The sequence below is a fragment of the Aspergillus tanneri genome, assembly GCF_003426965.1.
Source record: "Aspergillus tanneri strain NIH1004 chromosome Unknown AapTan_7_pilon_pilon_pilon, whole genome shotgun sequence".
NCBI classification, from domain to species: domain Eukaryota; kingdom Fungi; phylum Ascomycota; class Eurotiomycetes; order Eurotiales; family Aspergillaceae; genus Aspergillus; species Aspergillus tanneri.
Genome location: NW_022984634.1, coordinates 578,392 through 597,942, shown reverse-complemented (window position 1 = coordinate 597,942; position 19,551 = coordinate 578,392). Strand labels below are relative to the sequence as shown.

At 47.3% G+C, this 19,551-nt stretch overlaps 8 protein-coding genes across 8 annotated transcripts; 4 read left to right on the top strand and 4 right to left on the bottom strand.

Moving 5' to 3' along the window:
* Positions 1-377: 377 nt before the first annotated feature.
* CIN8 (putative kinesin family protein (BimC)) lies at positions 378-3,727 on the bottom strand (the record flags this gene model as incomplete). Its single annotated transcript, XM_033571423.1, has 5 exons — positions 378-1,235; positions 1,365-2,492; positions 2,588-2,867; positions 2,918-3,564; positions 3,617-3,727. 5 exons carry the CDS (start codon positions 3,725-3,727, stop codon positions 378-380), a joined length of 3,024 nt encoding a protein of 1,007 aa, XP_033424738.1.
* Positions 3,728-3,890: 163 nt separating this feature from the next.
* ATNIH1004_006795 (UPF0183 domain protein) lies at positions 3,891-6,129 on the top strand (the record flags this gene model as incomplete). The annotated part of the gene is made up of 3 exons (XM_033571422.1): positions 3,891-4,034; positions 4,642-5,017; positions 5,222-6,129. 3 exons carry the CDS (start codon positions 3,891-3,893, stop codon positions 6,127-6,129), a joined length of 1,428 nt encoding a protein of 475 aa, XP_033424737.1.
* A 396-nt stretch (positions 6,130-6,525) lies between these two features.
* On the top strand, positions 6,526-9,537 carry ISM1 (isoleucine--tRNA ligase ISM1; the record flags this gene model as incomplete). The annotated part of the gene is made up of 1 exon (XM_033571421.1): positions 6,526-9,537. One exon carries the CDS (start codon positions 6,526-6,528, stop codon positions 9,535-9,537), a length of 3,012 nt encoding a protein of 1,003 aa, XP_033424736.1.
* A 225-nt stretch (positions 9,538-9,762) lies between these two features.
* Positions 9,763-11,158, top strand: ATNIH1004_006793 (opsin family protein; the record flags this gene model as incomplete). Its single annotated transcript, XM_033571420.1, has 6 exons — positions 9,763-9,843; positions 9,945-10,129; positions 10,202-10,268; positions 10,326-10,816; positions 10,884-11,018; positions 11,077-11,158. The coding sequence occupies 6 exons, from the start codon at positions 9,763-9,765 to the stop codon at positions 11,156-11,158; spliced, it is 1,041 nt and encodes a 346-aa protein (XP_033424735.1).
* A 485-nt stretch (positions 11,159-11,643) lies between these two features.
* ATNIH1004_006792 (uncharacterized protein) lies at positions 11,644-13,166 on the bottom strand (the record flags this gene model as incomplete). Its single annotated transcript, XM_033571419.1, has 3 exons — positions 11,644-12,145; positions 12,201-12,957; positions 13,043-13,166. 3 exons carry the CDS (start codon positions 13,164-13,166, stop codon positions 11,644-11,646), a joined length of 1,383 nt encoding a protein of 460 aa, XP_033424734.1.
* Positions 13,167-13,712: 546 nt separating this feature from the next.
* ATNIH1004_006791 (uncharacterized protein) lies at positions 13,713-15,206 on the bottom strand (the record flags this gene model as incomplete). The annotated part of the gene is made up of 5 exons (XM_033571418.1): positions 13,713-13,715; positions 13,781-14,029; positions 14,085-14,900; positions 14,953-14,987; positions 15,041-15,206. 5 exons carry the CDS (start codon positions 15,204-15,206, stop codon positions 13,713-13,715), a joined length of 1,269 nt encoding a protein of 422 aa, XP_033424733.1.
* Positions 15,207-16,508: 1,302 nt separating this feature from the next.
* RPS2 (40S ribosomal protein uS5) lies at positions 16,509-17,525 on the bottom strand (the record flags this gene model as incomplete). The annotated part of the gene is made up of 3 exons (XM_033571417.1): positions 16,509-16,766; positions 16,834-17,091; positions 17,262-17,525. The coding sequence occupies 3 exons, from the start codon at positions 17,523-17,525 to the stop codon at positions 16,509-16,511; spliced, it is 780 nt and encodes a 259-aa protein (XP_033424732.1).
* A 476-nt stretch (positions 17,526-18,001) lies between these two features.
* SYM1 (Mpv17/PMP22 family protein) lies at positions 18,002-18,788 on the top strand (the record flags this gene model as incomplete). Its single annotated transcript, XM_033571416.1, has 5 exons — positions 18,002-18,012; positions 18,071-18,125; positions 18,182-18,287; positions 18,379-18,684; positions 18,745-18,788. 5 exons carry the CDS (start codon positions 18,002-18,004, stop codon positions 18,786-18,788), a joined length of 522 nt encoding a protein of 173 aa, XP_033424731.1.
* Between the last annotated feature and the right edge of the window lie 763 nt (positions 18,789-19,551).

The window sequence follows — 19,551 nt, the reverse complement described above, 5'->3', positions numbered from 1 at the left end:
TGTACTTTCCTAGTGTTACAATACTAGTTAGTCATACGCTTCAAAGCATCTGTTCAATCCAAAATGCTATATTGGTATGACCGGTATCTTGAACGTTCCAAGTTTACAGAGAAGTCTTTAAACCCAATTAAACAACACGCTGGTGGAGTATTCATGTGAAATACAACTCAGATACAAAATCAGGTATCTTATTCGGTCGCTAGTGAAATCAGAATATCGAAAACGCCTGGCTCCAAATCGCTAGACCAAATTGTCTCTAGTGAATAAAATGCCGACCGCCTAAACAACCAAAAATATTCCAGGGTGGTGACAATGAAGCAGGAAACATACTGGGTGGAAACACTGTAATAATACACGGAACCTTTTACCGATCCATTTTAAGTCGATGGCCTGCTTCTGAGCCATAGGCCGCTAGACAGTCCAGCTGGAGGAACGTTTTCTCTACCTTCCATCTTCACGGCCATCTTCTTTGAGATCGGTTTTTGCGGTAGCTTGGTATCAGTCACATTGAGATTTGAGCAGCGTCTTTTGGCAGGCGGCTCATCTAAATCATCATTTTCTAAGCTTTCCAAACTCGATGATGCCTGCTTATTTGATGTCGGTTGTTCTAGTGAGCTATTGTCCATGCTAGGCGCGCGTGGTTTGACGGCGACGTTTACATCGACTTCCCTAAGGCCCGTGTTGGAAGGAGTAGCGGTGGTTGTAGGCGGTTGCATGCCTACCTCGTACTCGGTATCATTATAAACAAAGCCCTTGGAAGAAGTCCTGGGAGGCTTCACGGGAGAAAGCTGCTCCTCGCCGCTGAACGGTAACAGAGTGAGGTCTTTCGAATTTCTCATTCGAGACTTCAAAGAGTCGTGGGTTTCGGTTCGAGGTAAAACAAACGGATACTTGTACTGTCTCTTCTGGGGAGTAACACCAGTAGGAACATAGTCTTTCAATGGTCGGTTGAGGATGTTTTTGCGAAGCGTTTCGAGAGGCATGCGGACATCCTCTGACAATGGAATAGCTGATTCTTCTAAACAATTCTTCTGTTGAGTTGCATCCTCTTGAAGTTTATTGAGCCGATTTTCAAAACTGGAGAATTGCGTGTGCATTGATGAATATGATGTTTGAACATCAGACGCCATACGTTCCAAGCTGGAGATATGAGCATCGCGATAATGGCCATTTTGGGATCGCGCTTTCGCCACGAAATCGTCCAAGGCTTCCATCTGCTTGCCCATGTTGTTCACCTGGGCATTAACAATCCGCACCGTCTCTTCATGCACGGACTCGGTTGCCCTTTGAATAGAGGCATTACGTTGATCAAAGACCTACTGAATCAGCGTGCGGGCAAAATACATATGGGGAAGAGAGCTTACCTCCCAATCATTCTGCATCTTTGTCCTAATCTCGTCCTTTGAAGCATTTACATCCTTAGCGAATTGCTCCGATTTGAACACCCATTCGTCAACCTGGCGATCATAATGAGTAGTTGTATGCTCCAGAGAATCGCCTGAAGAGGCAATCTCTCTCCGTACACCCTCCACCTTGCCTTTCAGACGTCCGAACTGCTTTTGCCTAGAATCTTCGATAAGTGTCCTGATCTGCGAAAGTAAAAAGTCACGTTCAACTTCCGCATTGGTGTGTTCTTCTTCCAGTGTGTGTGCCAGTTGAGAAGACGCTCTGCGATTCGCTTCCACTGTTCTGAGATTCGCTTCTTGAAGCTCCAGTCTCAATCTATTGATCTCTGTCTTTTGGTCGTTAAGATGTCCCACCATACCTTCGAACATAGCCTTGAACTGTTGACCGAGGGCACTGTAGGAAGCATGGAGCTGAGCATGGAAACCAGCGATTTCATCAATAACGTCCTTTGAGATGCGAGCTGCCGCGGCCGACAATCCATTCAACCCTTCTCCCACCTTGCACTTGACTTCTTCTCGCAGGTCCTTGATCTCCTCTAGAACATCATTCATTTCATCGTGTGCGCCACAGGTCTGAGACTTTGCCTCTGCTTCTGCTATCTCGAAAGATGAGGCCCACTTTGACACATCGGAATGATTTAGTTGAATATTTTTCAGCTCACCCATCACATAAGAGTTAATTTTTTCTGACATGTCCTTCAAGAGCTTTGAATGCTGGGTCTGGAAAGCTACCACACTCATGTCAACTTGATTGGTTACATCTGACACCTCGGACGTCGAGACTTGCCAGGCTCTCATATTGGTTGCGTCTAAGTCCGCTTTGCGCTGTAGTTTTGCATGCAAGCCATCCACATCTCCCACTGTTCTGTCCAAAGTGGACACGAGGCCTTTGCCGGTATCATAGAGTTGTTCCTCTGTATCTTGGTGGGCTTTACGTAACATTTCCTCCTCCTCAAGCTGAGTTTGGGTATCCTTTAGAACAATTTCAGTCTTTTCCAGAACATCATTGGTTTCGTGAAGGGCAGCATAAGTTTCCTCGTTGTCCTTCTTCAAATTGTTGAAGTTGCTTGTTAATGTGAACAATTCCTGAACTTTGTGTCGCAAGTTGGCTTCCATAGATTCAATTTTGCCCGCTGCTCTTCATTGACGATCCTTCGAGAATTGTTCTCCATATTTAGTACCTCATATGCGTCGACAGTCATATACACTCCATTTCGATGTCTCGTTGCGATCAGCTCCCCTTTGAGCTTCTCGATTTCCATGGTAAATTCCCGGAGCAATGTCTTCTTAGCCATGTAGTTGATCTGCGGCTTGTTGCGAATATTCTTTGCCCTGAATGCGTAGTCCAGTGTTGATATTGTCTCTTCCAGATTACTCCGAGAGGGGGAAACGGTTGCAATTATGCATGTCTTAGTGCGTCCGCCGAGAGAGTCTTGCAATAAGCGAGTGAGTTTCGACTCCCTGGTTAATATTAGTGGACTGCTAAATACAGCATAAGGCTGGCTGCGTACCTATAGGGGATATGAGGGCTTTTGTCAACCAATGCATTAATAACACGGCCGAGTGTTAGTAGGCTTTTGTTGATCAAACCAGCCTCTGCTGCGCGTTTGTTTTCGGCACCGCTGCGTTGAATATTCTCGCTGCCAGCAAGGTCAACCAAATTGAGCTTCCCTGAACTCATATATTCTTCGCCCGACTCCGATGTCCGTTTGGTATGAACTGAGATGGTGAACACGGTATGGCTCCGAGAACTAAGATCGTTGCATTTAGTGGCAGCGACTTGGCGTTTGTGGCTACCCAGCTGGAGTAATTTGATGCCGGCTGTTGCCGAGTCAATGAATGTTTCCTCCATTCCCTGGACGAGGGTACTCCCATTCTGTCCCTTCTTCGACTCATTTTCGAAAATCTTCAGCTTGGGATTTTCTTCCACTGAAAGAAGGTCACGGAGCTCTTCATTATACAATTCAATAAATGAGCACTTAACTGTGCTCTCGGTCTCCTCAAGTTTATTGAATAGAGAATAGAATACGCGTGGAATAATACCAGCGTTATCGGACAAGATCCCTAAGGTATCTGTCATGTCTCCTGACATTGTGTATGTCTTTCCAGTCCCCGTTTGTCCATACGCGAAAATGGTGCAGTTGTATCCGGCGAGCATCTGGTTCCGGTCAGTATTGAGGGCATTACAGCGTCCACTCAAAGCATCTCACCTCATTAACAATGGGAAGTACTATATCCTCGTACACTGTGACTTGGTCGGCAGCCGCGGAGAAAACTTTGTCAAAGGTATAAGTCTTGTCCGACACTGCATTTGGACCCATTGATATGTCCACAGTTTTCCCCTTTACTCCTTCAGTTGATAGCACAACTCCGCTATTTTCTTTTATTTCGCGTTCATTACGTCCCCGACACCGTACAACCACATGGATGCTGGTGTCTTCGTTGATCTCACGCTCATAATCCCTTTCTCTCCTTTTCGCAGTTATGCTGCTCGGTTCGCTGGGAGATTTGGTCGCACGGGACGGATTCGCAATGGGCGCTCTCGTTGAAACCAACGGCGACTTTGATGATTTGTCTGCTACAGCAGAGCCTAACCTCCGTATTGGCTGTCGTGTGGTCGTTCTCCTGGTGGGCAGACCAGAGGCAGGCCGTTGGGGGCCAGCCATTGTGATAAATTAAAAGGCAAAAAATTCGACCAACAAATGCAATAGACAAATGTATCAAGAAAATATTATTACTGAATTCACAGCATCAACTCATGTGGGACAAAATATGGTCAGCAAGTGATTGTCTGAGACTCTATGGTTGTGAGGTTTAGTTGATGCTGTTCTATGTTGTCCTTGGGAGACTCCTAAAGGGAAAATGTAAACAAACCCAGGCGGTGATTCACGTGCCGCTTTGCGGCCCAAGCGCCAGGTCATGTCCGCCGCTCACATGGCGCTATGTCATCGCCGTGCTCCTCCTGACTCTCAATGCTACGTAGATATTATTCTTTACTTTTTTAAACCTAGTAAAGCCGCCTACTCTCGCTCCTTCATATTTCTCCAAGCTTCACTCTGTGCATGCAGTTTTCATTCATCGAGTGATAAGTTTATATCAACTCCATGATGAGAACGGCCCACCCATCATCATGACCGCCACCAGACCCTCGAGTCAAACCCAGATCTTCCCTGGGAAAGGGCTGGGTTTTATAAGCATGTCTACAAGCAATACATGTATTCTTGTATCAGCCTAGCTAACTATTTCTTCAGCCCTTGGTGCATCTCTTCATAATGTCCTCGGTCGCGTCAAGTCGCACCCCCAGACGTACCCCGCAATCGACATAGCCTACTCCCCTTCGGACCCTATACATAAACCCGTGACGCTTCAACTTCCATCGAATGGTCTTCGTTTGCGCTTCGATGGTCCAGATCAAAGATTACGTTTAATCGAAGTCCTTGACTTTTCCAAAATCACTCTCGTCTACAAGAGTCAAGAAGTGATGAAAGGTGTCAAGCCGCAGGAACAACCTGTTTCGCAACAAGGACCCAGTTTTCGACAAGTCTATAATCGCCTCTTTGGCCCTTCTTACCCAGGCGAATATCTTCCTCCAAGTAATCAGTCGCCGTATGGTACGTATGTGCTATCATATCCAGGCGTTGCCTTTTCATTCCCCCTGCAGCATTCCGCCTGGTCAGATCAGTGTGATTTTGTAGCGTTGCTTTCTTCTTCAGCAGCTTTGCCTGCAACCGCGATGTCCATCTTTCAGGGTGCTTCTTGGCCTGAAACGCGAGGTAAATTATTCACCCAACATCCTCAATATCCACGCTTTCCAGCGCTAGTGGGGAAGACCCGAGAAGCCGTCCCAGATGAGGTGGAAGAGTTCATTATATTAGGTGCAGGCAAACTTGAGGTGGTCCGAAGGTCGATGCCTCCCACCTACATCAACTTGTCCGAAACCACACCGCAGGACTTGATTGCTGATTTTGGCCCGCCTGATGCCATATATCGTAAAAATGATCGAAGAATCGCCATCCACCGCACCGCTGCCGGATATAATGTCAATGATCCCCTCCACATGAGCCCATCTCCTGGGAGAGGGATCGATGTGACTGACACCGATCAATCTTCAAATAACAGTACCACTGACGACTCTGATGAAGAGTTTTCCCAGACCTATAATCAGGACCCTCTATCACTGCCCACGGAATGTTTTTTCAACTATTTCCACCATGGCTTTGATGCTTTCATTTCATATCCTACTACACCTGGGCCTGCATTCCCCGGCTCCATCCTAGCAGATCCGTCGCCTCCTTCTCCCTCATCAAAGTTGGTGGTGACCAAGATCATTTTGCATGGCAACGTGCCGGGATCATACCCTTTCAACCGCCACCGGCGCAGTCGTTGGAAGGTCAACCTAGATCCATCGGGCGACTCTGTCACGTCCGAGACCCGTTATGACGAAATTTCTAAACGACTGCGAAACGTTTGGAAGGGATCATATACGAGCGCTGCGGAGGAGAGAGCTTTGCAGAGGCCTATGGTGTTAAATCGAGGTTGGGGCGACAGTCCTGAGAGTAGTGTTGAGTTCCTTGGCGGATGGGAAGAAAGCACTGGTAAAGGTCCGAGGGCAGGACATGATAGCCATGATGGTGGTCTCGGTAACACTGAATTGTTTGGATTCCCCGGTCTTCTATTCGAGGTTTTGAAGAATGGTGCTGTGAGCTGTTTAACAATATATTGACTGAGCCGGTGTTGTGTTGGTTCTTTTGGTGTTCAGGGCGCAGGACTTTCTAATTGCATAGTAAGCTGTACATGAATGGTTAATAGAACCTACTTCTATATTGCTGCTCAAAACTGTCCCTTTATTGACGACTGCTCTAAATCGTTGGAAAGAGGAGGACGATTGACTCGCTATGTGTAATCTATAAGTTGTTATATCAATACAGGAGTTGTGGAGTCGGAGTTTGCCACTGACACATCTAATTGGCCATATAGTATAAATTACCCTAGTCTTGTACCGCTCTGTCGGATGGTTCTTCCGTGATCGCCGTTTATTTCATGTCCGCGCATCCACCAAAGCACGCTCGACGCAGTTAACATTATTTAACTCGGAGGCAGGATATGCTCGAGCGGTAGTATGCCGGAATTGCTGCGGTCGCTCACTCGGTCCTGGTCGTCGACCCTAAAACTTCCCAAGTCAACATTCCCCGCGCGTGTGACACCGGCCGATCAAACAAAATACCTGCGACGATGCACTGACGATCTCTATGCCTGGCAACGCCGCGAAAGGACGGCCGATAGACCATTTGTCCTACATGACGGTCCACCATACGCAAATGGCGATGTTCATGTCGGCCATGCGCTCAACAAGATTCTCAAAGATATCATCTGCCGTGTGCAGTTGGGGCTTGGAAAGGGTGTCCGATATGTTCCTGGGTGGGATTGTCATGGATTGCCTATAGAACTCAAGGCTCTCGAGAAACAAAAATATTTGAAGGAATCTGATAGACCGGTCAGTGCTGCGGTAATAAGAAAAGCCGCGCGGAAATTGGCAGACCAGACAGTACGGGAGCAGATGAAATGGTTTCGCGAATTCGCTGTCATGGGAGACTGGGAGAATCATTGGAAGACCATGGACAAGGAATTCGAAAAGAGACAACTTGCTATATTTCGTGAAATGGTCGAGAAGGGCTTGATTTATCGACGCTTTAAGCCCGTGTATTGGTCGCCTTCTACTGGAACGGCACTCGCAGAAGCAGAATTGGAATACAAGGACGATCATATCTCTATTGCCGCTTTGGTCAAATTTCCTCTAGTATCTATTCCCCCACATCTGGCACAGAATCCTCTATTACAAGTCAAGGACCTTAGTGCTGTCATATGGACGACTACTCCTTGGACGCTTCCTGCCAACAATGTTATTGCTGTTCATCCGGATCTTGAGTACGCGATTGTTCAGTCTGAAGTACATGGCCACCTTCTTGTCGCGCAGTCACGGATTGAATATCTTGAAAATAGTCTGAAAGAGGACCTTTCCGTGATTGTTCCAGCTATCCACGGTTCAGAACTAGCAGATCGCACTACGTATCGACCCCTATTTAAAGGATCAAATACAGAAGCGCAGCCAATCATTGCGGCAGAATTTGTCACCGCTGATTCTGGTTCGGGCCTTGTTCACTGTGCCCCCGGACATGGAATGGATGATTACGATGCTTGCGTTTCGCGTGGTATCCCTGCGTTCGCCCCAGTTGATGATCACGGCAGATTTACCGATAAAGCAATGCCCAGCGACCCTGCAAGATTGAGCGGAAAGAGTGTTTTGGACGAAGGAAATATTGCGTGTCTCGAATACATTGAATCCCAGGGTCATCTTCTTGCCAAACATCAGTATGAGCACAAGTATCCCTATGACTGGAGATCGAAACTCCCCATAATTATCAGGGCTACTGAGCAGTGGTTTGCCGACGTGGCTGATATCCGCAGCAGTGCTGTGAAGGCCTTGGAGGATGTCAGGTTCGTTCCAACTTCTGGCAGACAGCGACTGGAAAACTTCATCAAGAACCGGAGTGAATGGTGCATCTCACGTCAGCGTGCATGGGGGGTACCGATTCCTGCTCTTTACCATCGAGGCACGGGCGAAGCTGTTCTCACAAAGGATACCGTCTCTCATATCATGGATAAAATAGAGGAGCGTGGGGTGGACGCATGGTGGACAGATGATGCGAACGATCCAGCATGGATTCCACCATTTTTGCAAGATGCATCTGGACCCGGCTATCGACGTGGAACGGATACCATGGACGTGTGGTTTGATAGTGGCACCAGCTGGGCGGGAATCGATACGCCTTACAGCGATGGCTATCCTTCTGACGTCTACTTGGAAGGCACTGACCAGCACCGTGGCTGGTTCCAGTCTGGCCTCCTCACGTTTATTGCTCACCAGCTCGCCTCCGGTCAAACTTCAGCGTCCCGTGCACCGTACAAAAACCTTATCACCCATGGATTTACTCTTGATGAAGAAGGGCGTAAAATGAGTAAATCGATAGGAAATGTCCTACACCCTCAATCAATTATGGATGGGACGCTTTTGCCGCCCCTCAAGCCAAGAAAAGGCAAGGGGAAAAAGCAAACTGAGAGCCAGGGACCCGTGTACGATGCCCTTGGCCCGGATGCACTTCGTTTGTGGGTTGCAAGCAGCGACTACACGCGTGACGTTGTGATTGGAAAACAAGTTCTGCAGACGGTCAACACCAGCTTACACAAGTACCGTGTAACTTTCAAGATGCTCTTGGGTGCGCTTTCAGATTTTAGCTTAGAAAACCGCCTCCCATATGATGAATTACAAGAAGTTGACCGCATTGCCCTCATGCATCTGTCTGAATTGGTTCTGGCTTGCCAAAAGGCCAACGAAAACTTTGAATTCTACAAAGCGGTGAATGCCATCAACCGGTGGGCCAACCTTGAATTTTCTGCTTTCTACATGGAAGCCATTAAGGATCGGCTTTACACTCTAGGGGAAAACAGTCCAAGCCGACGTGCTGCGCAGACAACTTTGCTTCACATTTACCACCACCTTCAAGAGGCCCTGGCTCCGATCACTCCAGTGCTCGTGGAAGAGACCTGGGAGCACACGCCCGAGACTATCAAAACGTATTGCGAGCACCCTCTACGACGGGTTGTAGCGGCGCCTGCTCCAGAATGGCAAAGCCACACGCTCGAGGCAGACTTCCAGGACCTTGTTGCCGTGCATTCGGCTATCAAAACTGCCCAAGAAAAAAGCCGTGCCAAGAAGGAAATAGGATCCTCCCTGCAGTCATTTGTCCATATCATCCTTCCTGAAGGAATGAGGGAATCTGTGTTCCAGCGGAATCTGTCTGAGCTTCCTGATCTGTTTGTTGTCTCGTCAGTCACTCTCGGCACCCCTGTTGAGCCCACGCCCACTGCCATTGCCGACGCACAATGGCAGTACAGTGAGGAATATGAACTCCCCAATGGACAGAAGGGAACCGTATATGTTTTCACGCCTCAAGCAAGCAAGTGCCAGCGTTGCTGGCGATACGTTATTGCCGAACCGCAAGCAGTCGAGGAGACGGTGTGTGAGCGCTGCAAAGATGTCGTTCGGGAGCTCTATGCTATCCGGTCTTCATGAAATCCATAGCTCACCTGTAATTTGAATGTAACATAGTGTACCAACTCTATAAATCATGTGCGAATCAGAAACTGTTTCGTTGGACTTGTACAATTCATCGTCATAGAACGGCAACAGCGTCCTGTACCGCCACAGAAAGTAGATTCTGTAGCTGTACTGCGAGAACAGCAATACGGACCATTTCCCTATCTGTGGACAAGCCAAGAATGTTGTCCACTTCGTACTATGGGGATGGGGTTGCGGTACCGTATTGGCTGCACCTCGCACCCATTCGATGACGACACCGTTGAGGTCAGCATGACGAATGTCAGTCGTAACGTCCATCCCACTCAACGTCCTTTAACAATGCTATTTCTCGGCCAAGTCTAAATATTACCAGTCACATTCTTTCAAAAATTCTCAATCAGCTTCAAGATATTAGTCAAGCATCAACATACATGGCTGTCATAGACATGATCGAAGCGTTGAAAGCGGAGAGTGTGCCTTATTCGGGACCGACTCCCACTTCATCTATAGATCCAGTCCCCACCGTGATTCCCGGAGATATTCCCGTTTTCCAGGAGATCCACAAGACTGGGCAACGGACATTATGGTACGTCTTCGAACCTGCCCTGGGAGTAATAAACGAAATATGTATACACCCAAACATCTAACAGGCTAGTAGGGTTGTAACCGTCCTGATGGCCCTCTCCTCCGTCATCTTCTATGTCCTCAGTGCCCGTTCACCAGTGGTACGTTCAATCATTCCTAGTCCGTACAGGAAGCTCGCATGTTGACCATAAATTCAGCCTAAACGTGTCTTCCACACCCTCGTGTCCCTCGGAACAACCATCTCCTTCCTGGTTTACCTGTCCCTCGCTACCGGCGAAGGCATCGTCTGGAAACACGACCTCATCAGAACAAAACACGACCACCATGTCCCTACTATCACAACCGACTACTTCCGTCAGGTCTTCTGGCTCCGCTATATCAACTGGTTCCTCACCGGACCTCTTGCCCTGATTAACCTGACCCTCCTCTCCGGTCTCCCGGGAGCGCACCTCGTAGTCGCCGTCGGTGCAGATTTCGTGATGCTCGGCTCAGGGCTCCTAGGTACCTATGCTGGCCACACGGCGCGCAGATGGGTGTGGTTCACTATCAGTGCGATCGCCTATCTGACTGTTGTGTACCAGATATTGGTGAATGGGACCAAAGCCGCAATGAGGAAGGATACACAAACAAAACGGTTTTTTGGCGCCATTTCGAGCGTTACCGTGCTTGTTAAAATCTTGTACCCTATGTATGTCTCCCTCAATCTTTGTTTCAAATCCAGTTATAAGGATAAACTGTATACTGATGACAAACAGCACCCTAGCAGCAGGCGCCTTAGCTCTAAGAATCAACGTCGATTCGGAAGTTGTCCTTTTCGCCATTTATGACCTCTTCTTACAAGGTATCATTGGCTACTGGCTGATTCTCGCTCACGATAGCTCTCCTGGAATGTAAGCGTCATTACCCTGAACACTAAGCGGTATAGAGACGATGCTAACATAATCACAGAACTCTCTGCGTTGACGGATTCTGGACTAATGGGATCGTAAACGAGGGAGCCATTCGTGTTGGAGAAGAAGACGGCGCCTAATCTATGATAGGGCTGGTGGTATGAATGGATTTAACCAACCCACAAGAGACGAGAGTTCACGGTATTTGTTCATCCCGTACATCGTATGTGGTGTGGGCGTAAAAGTTGGGGTGAATGGATAACTAATTAATTAAGTATATGGCATTTGGTATCTATAATATTGATTTGGGGCTGTTTGTTTTCAAAATACGATAATACTTGATGTATCACAGATTGATGTGAGTTCCTAAGGTACTGAATAATGGGGCTCGAAGCTAAGTATCTATTCTCATAATGATAATGGACTTGAGGATCAGTTTTAATTAAACCTAGATCGCTAGGTACTATCATATCAATTTAGGTATTTTACATGATATTGGCTTCTCAATGCTGATATTCGCAAATTATTCCCCGTTATAAAATAAATCCACCTGAACCCCGTTCATAACTCATGTAATATTTATTCTGATGTCAATTTGCCTTTGCAGACTTACGCAGCCAGACACTTAACCGCCTTTCATCCTTCCCTGGGCATCCTTATCATCTCTATCATTCTGTTCGTTGTTCTTTCTCTTCCCTCCCAGAGGAATCTCCTGTTTCAGGCTCTCAGGACCACGATAGGGAATCTCTCCCACTTTCTTCCCACTTCTCAGCTCAACAACCTTGAGCTCAGACAGCAAATTAGCCTTGCGGCCGACCAGCGGCTTTTCCTGCACCTCGCGGGGGTATATTACCGAGACTTTCTTCATCGGAAGAGAAAGGTAAAAGCCGGCATCGACACAGTAGTCTTTGAAGTTGATACATTTGAAGCGCTTAGTATCAAACCAATGAAGGAAGGGGTCCCCGTCGACGACAAAGCCTGTCAAGGTGAGTGTTCTGATGGAGAGACGCTGCCGAGTACGGCCGATAGCCATGGCGCATATCTTCGCTTTTTCCATGAGTATTTTATCGAGATACTCGCCGGATCCAACTTTGCGGTCGAGGGTGCCGTCGCTCTGAGCGGTTCCACTATAGTGAATCAGTAAGTAACCACGGATGACTGCCCTCGACACAATCAACTTACTAGTAGACAGGCTTATCATAGTGTGCCTTGTTAAGTGTCCAACCTCCTTTGATATAGGGCCACCTTTCAGCGTGGGGACGACGGAGTCGAGGCTGGAGAGCCATGCCCATCTCAAGTTCTTCAAGTCTAGTATTCAACCAGGCAGCCTGCCATATGTACTTTTGGTAGGATTGCATCATGCCAGTGATCTTCAGGACGCGCAAGTTGCGGAACTGTGAGAGAGGTTCGAGCTCCACGATATTCAGCATTTCCTTATTGGACTTGTCTTCTTCCTTGCTAGCGTTGACAGGCCAGAACAAATCCAAGCCCAAGGTGCGTCTGTCTTTAGCAAGATAATCCCAGGTCGTACCGCCCTGAAAGCTCATCAGTGGCTTGGCTAGAGTTGCCTGGTCGGAAGGAATGATAGGAGATGCAGGGGGAGCAGTCGCAGCAGACTCAACCCCCTCGTCAGTCTTTTTGCTGCCCAGCATGCTGAATGGTGAGCGGAGGATTGAGCTTGATCGGCGAGTGCTGGTTGCACTGCTAGGGGAGCGAGAGCGAGAATGAGAACGAGCACGTCTGCTCAAGTCAAATGCACGAGGACGTGGGAATGGGCTTGAAGAACGAGATGAGAATGGATTCAGGCTCAGAGCATCGCTAGTGCTGAATCGACGGCGATGTTGTTGTTTCTCGGAGGCTCCGTCGACAGACTGTGAGCTGGTAATATGCTCAGTTCCTATGCTGAATGGAAACTTCGTGAGTAGAGATGGGTTGGGGTCTATAGGGCAGGGAGGACTCTGAGTCAGTTTTCATGTCAAAGAGAGTGGTTTTGTGAAAAGAGACAGTATCCTTTCAAGACTTACTTGCATCAATACTATCACTAATGGACTTGTTAAACTCCTCAGCGTCCTTCCAGAACTCTTCTCCTAGAAGAGTAGATTTCCAGTGAGCTGGGTAGTCTTCCATCTTAAGTTCGTTCGAGTCCATCGTGCTTGACATGAAGGACGTGGGGAAAAGCAAGAAGAAGAGCGACAGGATAAAGACTCTTAAAGGGAGCCAAGTGAAAACAAGAAAGAGAAGTGGATAGCCCATTGATACAATGAAAGCTCCTCACTCATTATAATTGAGGTGAAAGGAATAAGTGAATGCTTTCTGCCCGTGAAAACACAAAATACCCCATTAACAAAAAGGATAATACCCTGACATGTCCATTCACAGTCCTTACAGTAGTGATTGTTTCAATTTCAGTTCACATAGTATTTGTTATTTGCAATAAGCATATATATGAGGTTTAATGTACATTAACACCATAACTCTGACCAAGGACACTACCTTCTGCGAACACACAGAGGAACACTCTCTGTCATTCCCAAAGTTAAAATAGAAATACTTTCTTCCAGTACTCTTTCTGCTTTCTGATGAGATTCCCTGCCGCACTCTGCAAGTTCAACTTTATAATACCGAAACAAAACTGCTATGGCTGCTACAAATTCCACTTGGGCAAATTTCTTTCCCAAACAAGCTCGAACACCGTCACTAAATGGAGCATAAGCACCACGAATGGGCCTATGTATAGTAGGAAGCTCCAATCCAGGAGCAACAAGTCCCGGGATATCAGCATTCTTCGCCAAGAAGCTCTCTTTGTTCTCTATATGCCATCTCTGGGGATGGAAGTGTTTAGCATCGCTACCCCAGTATTCCTCGGAAAGATGTAGAACATGTACGTTTACATTGATGGCGACATTTGGTGGAAGGACATAGTCTTTCCCGTTATAGTTGATACTGCTCGCTGTGTTGCCTGTCGATTTGGGTACGGTAATAACTGGCGGGAAGAGACGCATAGTCTCAAGCTAAATAACATCAGTAACTTGGCATTCAACTGCTGTATCATGGGCTTCCACACACCATCACACATAGAGGTGTAGCTAGCTTAGGGAATAAGCTAGTATAGTCCCAGTCGGCAGCCTCGGGGGGCTCTTCACGCGTTGCCTCTACAATGCCCCTGTGAAGCCACTCCTGGACGTCCTGGTGAAGGGCCAAAAGCAGAAGAGCATAGCTGAAGGTGGCTGCGGTAGTTTCGTGGCCTGCGATAGTAAAGATAAACGTATTTCCCATGATCTCGATATCGGATAACCCGCCGTCATTAGCACCCTGATGAATTGCGCGCCTGCTAGATAAGAGCATGCCATCAATCAGGTTGGCAGTGCTTTCGAAATTGTCCTTTTCAGCTTTCGGCGCCGCGATCAACTTGTTCAAATAGGCATCAAGATCCCGATATGCTGCGACCTGCTTTCCCCAAACGGGAACAAGCTGTCGTGGAAACCACTTAGGAACAACCTTATACGCTAAGATAACAGTAGCAATATGTGCGCTTATATATGCCAAAACAGCTCTGAATGTAAAGTCGAATCCCTCTGGTGGAACAGTAGCGTCTTTGAATATGCCTTCTGGGCCCTTATCCAAGCCTTGAGGCACTGGTTTGAAAGGAATTGGCACCCCGAAGCCAGCATTTGACAATATGGTCAAAGTTAACTTTAAGCCATCCGCCTTTAGCTTTTCAACCATGAATCCCTTTTCAGCAGTGTCTGGTGAGGCCTCACGCCAGTGTTCTATCATCTGTTGTGTTTGCTGGATCGCCTCTTTCCACACCAATGTACTGTTCTTTTCATTGAAAATGGTGGCTGTATGACGTCGGTGGTGCTGCCATTCTCTACCCTCACACTATGCTCCAGTCAATCAGCATATATCCAACTGTATCGGTTAGATCACTTACGGAGACTAGATTCGGACCATACAACTCCAGGACTTCTTTGTTCTGTCAGTTTTCGTGGTCTGGAATTCTCCATATTATAGAAACTAACCATACTGCTGGGTTGGCTTGGGGAATTTCTGACGGTTACTGAATATCTGAGAGGCCACAGAGGCATCTGAGACGCTGCAGATCAGAGCTTTCGAGGTAGCCTTCATATAGACCCCCCCAAGCCTTTTCGCTACTCTGTCTTTAACAGTCCACCGGGTTCGAAGCATGGTATCGTCAAGGACATCAGCGACGTCATCAGGGAGCCAGCGATGCAATATATGGAGCACCCATTTTGTGCCGAGCAGAATTATCATAAATATGCTCGTGCTAGAAAATGGGACTACCACGTATGGTAGGTTTATAGGCCGGACCAGACGTATGTTTTTGTAGAGACGCCAAAAGTAATCAAAGGCACATAGTGCCATCAGGCCCAATACAAGCGTATACCAGATCATGATAGTAACACAATATAAAGTGTTTCAATGATAAATTCGTCCAGCCTTTTATCTTAATGAAATATAGCAGTTAATGGAGATTAAGCTAACACTTGTGAGAGGAGAATGCTCAGCCGCGCAGAATTCCTGATTCTAATCCGAACGGCAAGAATGTTTGGTGCGGGGACCATCAGGTAACCTGGTCAAAGTTCATCTGATCCAAGTCTTCCTCGCATAAATCCGCCAAATATGTCCGTACTTTGGCCAGCATTTACCAGATATTTTATGCTAGTCAATATCGGTGTACAACCCATACCTAATATATCAAGGGATACTTTATCATGACTGTATCGTACGGTTTTAAGACAAGGGTCTGTGATTTATGTTCTGTATATCTACCGTCAGCAGAACAAGACTTATGCAAAGCTAAGCCTATTTCCCAGTATCTATGGAGGACCTGATAATAGTATTGTTTTCATTCTATTTCATCTTAGTAGGTTGTATGAAATGGATCTTGCTGGATCACTGTGGCTTATCATTGGACCTGTTTCCAGAGAATGCTCCATGCGTCCAACGGCAGACCCACATTTGCCCGCCTGGATGAGGATCTACGTAATTATGTTAGACTGAAAATAGCTATATATCACTAGCAGCTCTTGCATGGTGTCAGGTCGGTATAAAAACACTAATGGAATATCCATGCGCCAATGTTAGATTCAAGTCGATATATATCAGGAAGACTACAAAAGCCTCTTGCTGCATGGAACCATTACTATCAATTTCCACTCGAGATATATGGGCCAAATTCGACCAACCAAACCCATATGACATGAACTTACTGCACCTCACCATAGAAGAGAATAGACGGGCGGAATAGAAGCTGTCATTGACTGCATGCTAACTTTTTATATCGCCTCCCTTCCCGCGATTATTACATCCATGGACACCGTAAGCACCGTAAGAGCGTTAAAAGGGTCGAATTCGCTGGAGTATTTCAAATCCTACAGCCAAAGGAAGATAAGGTAGAAACCCCGCAGGAAAAAATGGTTCGATTCAAAAACATTCATGCAAATTTATTCCCATCACTGCACTATTTTAGTACTTCTTTCCCTGGCGCAGAACATCACCGAACTCCTCCAGAGGGCTCCGGATGAGCTTAGTCTCCTTCCACAAGTTGGGGGTGAGGAAGCCGTAAGTGTTGGCAACGGCAACGAAGGTGGCCTTGAGGGTATTCTCAAGGGTCTTGGTAGAACCGGACGAGGAGGTGTAAGCGTCCTGGACACCGGCAAGCTGGAGCAGACGCTTGACGGCGGGAGAGGCAACGAGGCCGGTACCACGGGGAGCGGGGATAAGCTATACGGAAATTAGTATATCGAGCAGATCGCAAAATTGGGCTTTGAAAAGAAAAATTGCGACATACTCTGACGGAGACGGAACCACACTTGGCGCTCTGCTTCACTGGCAAAGAGTGAGGTTCACCAAGGTTGGTACCCCAGTAGCCTCGGCGCACGGGGAGAACGCTGAGCTTGGCGATGATGATGGCGGCGCGGATAGCAGTAGCGACTTCCTTGGAGGTCTTGATGCCGAGACCAATGTGACCCTCGGAGTCACCGATGACAACAACGGCCTTGAAACGGGTACGTTGACCGGCACGGGTCTGCTTCTGGACGGGTTTGATCTGCAGTTGTATTCCGTCAGTAGCTGCCATCTACAATGTCCCTGTCAAGTCCCCAGTTCCAATTTCATTCCTCGCGTATATCAAATCCAACAGCACCCCCACAACAGCATATATATGTATATTCCAAAATTCCGCCATTTAGTTTTCCGGAGGGAATGTTCGGTCCGTACCTTCATAACCTCATCCTTCAGCTTGGGGAGGAAGAAGTCCACAATCTGGTACTCCTTCACGGGCAGGGAGTGCAGGTAGATCTGTTCCATGCTGGTGATCTTGCCGGCCTTGACGAGACGGCCGAGCTTGGTGACGGGTTGCCATTCCTTCTCCTGCTCCTTTGCGCCGCCGCGACGGCCACGGCGACCACGACCACGGCCACGGTCACCACCACGGTCACCGCGCGAGCCGAATCCTCCACGTCCACGGGGAGCGTCAGCCATGTTGCTATGTATGGCGATTGGAAATGAACCGAGAGGTAACGGACGGGAGGGTGTCGTTGAGAGTTGTCGACGTCGAGGTTGACTTTTGCTGGCTATCCACAACTGTTTAGGGAGCGAAATTTCGCGGGCGGGTGCGCTAAGCGAGTGGGAGCCCTATACCCTAAATCTGTATCCTGTTTAGGAAACCCGATCAGATCCACATCAGGTGACAGGGGATTTCCTCATTGGGAGATTTTTTTCTCCAATAGCGTGCGGCGTGGCGCTGATTGTCGCGCTTTTGCTTATTCGGGGCGATGAGCTCCTTATCGGCGGTCTGGGGTCTACTTATTGTCTTATTCATTGTTCCCCGACCCAGGTTTCTTCTCGTCATCTTCCACTTCCACCTTTTCATCCCTCTAGGACTTGTTTTATTAGAGTATCTTCTTTGATTATTTTCAATTGGACCTGTTTTACAAGTAGTTTTCCTCTTCCTAAGGATGCTGCGCTGGTAAGTTGATATTGCCTGTCCTTTTTAATGCTCTTGAAAGTAATGCAAAATTATTTAGGTATCAGACGAAGTTGGCGAAGCAGCCAATTCTTACTGCCAGTGTCACAAGCGCCGTATGTGACCTTCATTTATTTTAATAGAATGATTATTTCATACTGAACCTGTTCAGATACTTTTTGGCAGTGGAGATGTTCTGGCTCAGCAGTTAGTTGATCGCAGGGGTCTTGAGAAGCATGATATGGCAAGGACAGGACGCATGGCTCTTTATGGTGGAGGTAAGTCATTGTTTTTGGCTCATTATTTTGGGTGTCTTATTTAAATAGAATACTCCTGGATGTGTTGAGATGGCTAATTAACTTGGAATAGCTATTTTCGGGCCCGCTGCCACCACCTGGTACGGCATTCTTCAGCGTCATGTTGTTCTGAAAGGCACCAAGAGTACCATTGTTGCACGTGTTGTTGCAGACCAGTGCCTCTTTACTCCGACTCACCTGACTTGCTTCTTGACTTCTATGGCTATCATGGAAGGGTCCGACCCAGTCGAGAAGTGGCGTAACAGCTTTTTCGCTAGTTACAAGGCGAACCTTGCAATTTGGCCTCTTGTCCAGGGGGTTAATTTTGCGATTGTTCCATTGGAATACCGTGTGCTGGTTGTAAACTTGGTCAGCTTAGGTACGTATCTTCCGCCATTGAAAGGAGCTTTCAGCAAAATATGCTAAGATGTCCCGATAGGCTGGAACTGTCTCTTGAGTTTGATCAACAGTGGTGAGAAATGATTTGGTCAACATTTTGATGTAAGTGAAGGCCTGTATTAGTGATACCCCTGGCTGTAAATTGATGTACACCGGCATCTGTTTTGGTATTTTTTTTCTTCTGGGGTCATAGAGGTCTTTTTCTGTTTGTTTATTTCTTCCCATCTTTTGTTATTTTCCAGTGCTTCTCCGTGGAACTTTGGTCAAAAGTAGACTTCTAGATTATAGACCTTGTATACTACCCACTACGGATCTCTTTTGTTATTGGAATGGGCTCTATGGCAGGTATACTACAATGCTAATTGCTTATCAATTTTTTCCCCCCGATTTAACCTGGCTTTAATTCCAATAGAGGCTATTTTATTTGGCTGGAGTCATTGTCGCAAGTCTTCACAGACCTTAGGGCTTGGACTCGGTCGGCCTATTAAATGATGGGCAAGGGGCGTGGCCCGAAAAGGAAAGGCTTCACAGTCGGCCAGTCCAGCTGCGGGATCTCCAGACGCTTCAAAACTTCATATTGTCACTCGCCGCAGAATTCACCAAGCTTCCAACTCGACGCTAGTTGTGATTCTGCCTGGAGCAGACGACTATAACCACGTGAGATTTCGCGCATCAACTGATTCTCACTATAACCTCTGTCGTCTGGGTTGCTCTTTCCTAAAAACAAAATTTGCCGCTCCAAAGAGACTTTTTTTCTCACTCCCTCTTAACAACTCGTTCATCACTCACCTCACTGCAGCCTCTCCGCTCACCGTGCTCTCTTGAATTAATTTTTATTTATTTTCAA